This window comes from Mesitornis unicolor, unplaced genomic scaffold, assembly GCF_000695765.1.
Source record: "Mesitornis unicolor isolate BGI_N332 unplaced genomic scaffold, ASM69576v1 scaffold5541, whole genome shotgun sequence".
Taxonomy (NCBI): domain Eukaryota; kingdom Metazoa; phylum Chordata; class Aves; order Mesitornithiformes; family Mesitornithidae; genus Mesitornis; species Mesitornis unicolor.
The window spans coordinates 252-4,487 of NW_010163007.1; the positions used below are offsets into that span (position 1 = coordinate 252).

General features: G+C 57.4%; 1 protein-coding gene across 1 annotated transcript in view; it reads left to right on the forward strand.

The window, feature by feature from the left end:
- Positions 1-966: 966 nt before the first annotated feature.
- Positions 967-4,236, forward strand: part of ISM2 (isthmin 2) — a gene marked incomplete at its 5' end in the record, with an annotated part of 3,637 nt that continues 367 nt past the window's right edge. The window contains 6 exon segments of the mRNA XM_010193792.1: positions 967-1,227; positions 1,719-2,070; positions 2,862-3,002; positions 3,520-3,597; positions 4,100-4,232; positions 4,234-4,236. The exon segment at positions 4,234-4,236 is cut by the window's right edge and continues 367 nt beyond it. Of these exon segments, the coding sequence (XP_010192094.1) occupies positions 967-1,227; positions 1,719-2,070; positions 2,862-3,002; positions 3,520-3,597; positions 4,100-4,232; positions 4,234-4,236 (968 nt within the window).

A 4,236-nucleotide genomic window follows, 5' to 3' on the forward strand; every position in this document is an offset into this window, starting at 1 on the left:
CAGACCTTCCTGGGGACGGCCCGTGCCGCGGGGGGGCTTTGCCAGTTGTTCCCATCTCCGGTTTCTCGGGCGCACTGGAGCCTGCTGGCCCTTTGACTCATGCTCTTTCATGCCAGCGCGGGGACGAGGAACGTGGGAACTCGGCGCAAGCCCGGCTGTTTGGCAGTGCTCGCTGGCCACCTCCCCACACCCTAGGCCAGCTAACGCTGCCACCCTGGTGAAGCTCCCTGCCCAACAACCTGCCCGCTCGCCCTGCACCTCCTGGCCAGGACTGGTCATGAAAAGCCACATGCTACTGCAGTGGTTAGAGCCATTGGCAGCACTGGCAGGTAAATTTTGTTGTCCTATTTGGCTGGGGATCCTTCCTTTCCCAAGGAGATAAAGGTAACTGGGTTGTATCTACCAGTAGTTTCTTTCCCTCTTCGTGGTAGCCTTTGGGCAGCATCTGAAATCTCAGTTTCTCAATTTTGTGTTGCTTGAAGTCATCTGTCCTAATACCGATGCCACAGAATGGTTTATTTAGGTAAGGTTTCCCCCTTGTTATAAAGATCTTGTTATAAACTTCTTATATGTGTATATAGAATTATTAAACAGGAGCTCTGGTAACTCTGTGGCCAGAAGCAGCCCTTGCTGTTACCCATCTCCAGGGACCAAGCAAGGGCCAAAAAGGGAGTGAGAAGTGGAAAGCCAGGAGAGATGTAGAGAGGGTGGTCATGGGGATGGGAAGCACCAGCCTGAGTAGACCTGTGGGTTGTTCAGGTGCAGTGGGACCGAGCCCTGGCACAGCACAAACCACTGTGTATTAACTTGATTAACTAACTTGTTAATTGCTGCCCTGATGCTGCAATAACGTGTGGCGGTGGAACCGTTTGGTGCAGCAGACCAGACCCTCCCTTTGCTGGGCAGCAGTTTGCCCCCTTCACAGCCACCCTGGGGAGATGTCCTCACTGCCTCTTCTCTCTCCAGGTCTCTGCCTCGTCCAACCCCCATTCGGCAGGGGACGAGGAACTGCCGCCGTCGGGCAAGGCGCGGGGGCTGAGGCGCAGCGGGCAGGCTGGCCCCAGGAGGCACAGGCGCCGCGGGGTGGCTCAGCAGGCTGCCAGGAGCCCAGCGGTGCCCCAGCCCAGTGGCGTTGGCCAGGAAGAGAGCCCTCCCTTTGTGCTGGACCTGCAGAGCTTGCCGGGGTTGGCCAATGTGGACCTGAGCGCTCAGAACCCCAACATCCAGGTGGGGAGCAGGTCTGGGTGGGTTGTGGGGTGGTGCGGGTGAGTGTTGTATGTGCTCCCCAACCTCATTTCGTTCCCTAAGAGGAAGATCTCATGAGCAGGATCCATGTGGTTGCTGCTGTCTGTCTTCTTGGTAACTCCCAGACGCAAGGAGCTGGCACAGGCAAGCTCATTGCCAGAGGAATTTGCTCATGGACTTTTCCCTGCCCTCCCACAGCCCCTCTCCATAGAGCAGGCGCAAATGCTCCTACAGAGGTGACCTCTCAATTTCTGAGGGTGGTGTTGGTCCCTGTGGGTGACCACCAGCCCCCCTGTGACTGTCACTCTGCCCCTGCTCATTCACTCTGGATGAGGCAAGACCTCTTGCACTCATCTCATGATCCTGTAGCCCTAAGTGCCTCTGGCCTTGGGTCGGGAACCAGTGCATGGGCTGGTAGGTCTGTCCCAGGGCTATACCCCAGCTCACTGCCCTGCCTCCTATCTGGCCTCCAGGTGACCATTGAAGTGGTGGATGATCCTCAGGCTGAGATGGAGATGGACTTGTTGAAGGAGACAAACAATGACTGGTCCCTGACGTCCTCTGAATGGTTGTCCCACAAGGACCTCTTCTGGCCCCTCTTCTGGGAATACACTGACCCCGCTGAGGAGGAGAAGGAGGAAGAGGAGGAAGAGGATGACAACCTGGATGTAGGGGACAAGGAGGAGGAAGAGGAGGAGGAAGATGAGGAAGATTACACAGCAGAGTATGAGGAGGAGGAGTCCATGCTTAGTGGAGTGGGAGGTGACTGGGACCAGCAGTGGCCCGGGCAGAAGAACTGGATCTTTAAGGAAAAATATAATTACGGTGAGTCCTCTTGGGTGCATGCAGCTGCCCCACAGACTGGCACTGCCCTCCCCTGTCCTGCCAGACTCACAGTCCTGGCTCGCTGCAGGGGGAGCAGCCCTGCACTGGGGATCACAGCACACTGGTGCTCAGCTCCTACTTAAAAATTAAGCCAGCTGTCAGACACATCAGTGTCCCAGTGGGAACAGCCTTTGCATGTAGTCAGACTGGACCATGGACACTAGTGAAGGCATGCTCAGATGAGAAATACAGTGTAAATGTTTAATGGCAAGCACAGATGCCATCGACTCAGGTCCCTGTGGTGACACCAGTGCCAGAAGCCTTTGCCACAGACCCGGGCACCCCAAGGAGAGGAGCTGCAGTGGGCTAGATGGCAGATGCTGGTGGGCAGACAAACCAGGGCACCACAGCAGTGCCCTCCTGCAGCTTACTGACCACAAGCCCAAAACCAGTCAACTTTTGCTAACATATGGTGCTTCAGCATCATGGCCAGTGCATTAGGCAGGTTTGGTGAGGATGGGGATGGGGATAGGCAGTGGTGCCCATTTGGGTCAGTATGACCATGAGCGAAGGTGTAAGAACGAAAGCCTTTTGCCTGGGGATTGCTTCCCTGGGGTTGCCAGAGAGGACAGGGTTGGCCCTTGGCATTACGTGGCTGGACACCTCCTGCATCTCAGTGAAGGACATCCCAGGGACAGTGCAGAGCTGAGGAAAGTCCTGGGTGGCTGCTGGCTCCCCTCTTGCTGAGACTTTGCTGAGGTCCACCACTCTCTGCCTCTCCCTGTGCACAGACTATGAAGACGAGGAGGAGTGGAGCCCGTGGTCCCCTTGCAGCATCACCTGTGGCAGTGGAAACCAGAAGAGGACCCGGTCCTGTGGCTACGCCTGCACAGCGACAGAGTCACGGACCTGCGACCTGCCACGCTGCCCTGGTGAGCCCTCGGCCATACCAGTGCTTGGCCACTGTCCAACCCCAATGTGGTCTGGTCCCCCAGCACTGCAGGCTGGGCATTGCTCATGCTTCAAGAACTGGTTACGTTTAATGCGATCTGGGCTAATGACCGTGGGGGTTTATTTCCACAAAGAAGCTCCGATGGGGCTTCATGGCTTCATAGGTAATTACATGGCGCCTAAGGGTGGTAGAGCTGGTGTCCAGCTTGGTGTTCAGCTCCTTGCACCTCTCTCACACTGGAGTTTGAAATCCTCTCCTGAGGCATATTGAGAGCTGGCTCTGAGCACTAGGGTTTGCGTAACCCACAGTCTTGGGCGGGTCTGTCCTGCATGTCTTGCTGCTTTGCTCGCTCTTCCAGGCACAGGGCCCTGCTGTCAAAGCAGTGGTGAGAGAGGGGGTGGAAGATGGATGGTGTCTGGTGACGTTATGGAGGGAAAAATCCCCACCAGTCCTCCTGGTGTTCAACCCGGCTCTTTGTTGTTTTTTTCCCTCTCAAGGAGCAGAGGGGGAAATGGTCTTCCCCACAGAGGAGACGCCTTTCAAAAGCGACAACACCACCGAGCCGCTCAACTCAGGTCAGCCTCTGTCTCTGCCTTGCGCTGGGAGCTTCGGTGCCAGACCCCATGGGGTGTTGTAGCTGGCTGGTGGGGAGGACTTTGCCAAGGGGTCCCACATCTGGTGTCCAGACCTAAGTCACCCAAACCGCTGCCACGTGCAGTCATGCTGGGAAACCCAGTGTCTCCCACAGCCCCAGTACAGCACAGTCCCACTTTATGGTGGCCAAGGCCAGCGTGCCACGTGCTCCCTCCCATGGGGAGATGCTGCCAGCCTGCTCCTGTAGCGATGGGTGCCCCGGGCAGAGCCCACACGAGGGGCAGCTCTGCCCCAGCATGAAACCCCTTCTTTCTGTCACTGCCTTGGGAATGAAGCCTGGCTCCAGCTCATCCCTCCTGCCTGGCAGTTGCAGGCCCTGCTGGTGGTGCTGGCGAGGCCGGTGAGGCCATGGGCAACGGGCAGCTGGGTATAGCGGGGTGCAGGCTGTGCATGCCCTCACCCTTTTGGTGCCCTCTCCTCCAGAGGTGGACAGCTGTGAGAAGTGGCTGAACTGCAAGAGCGACTTCCTCACCAAGTACCTGAGCAAGGTGCTGACGGACCTGCCCAGCTGCCCCTGCTCCTACCCCCTGGAGGCCGTCTACAGTGCCGTCAACCTGCGG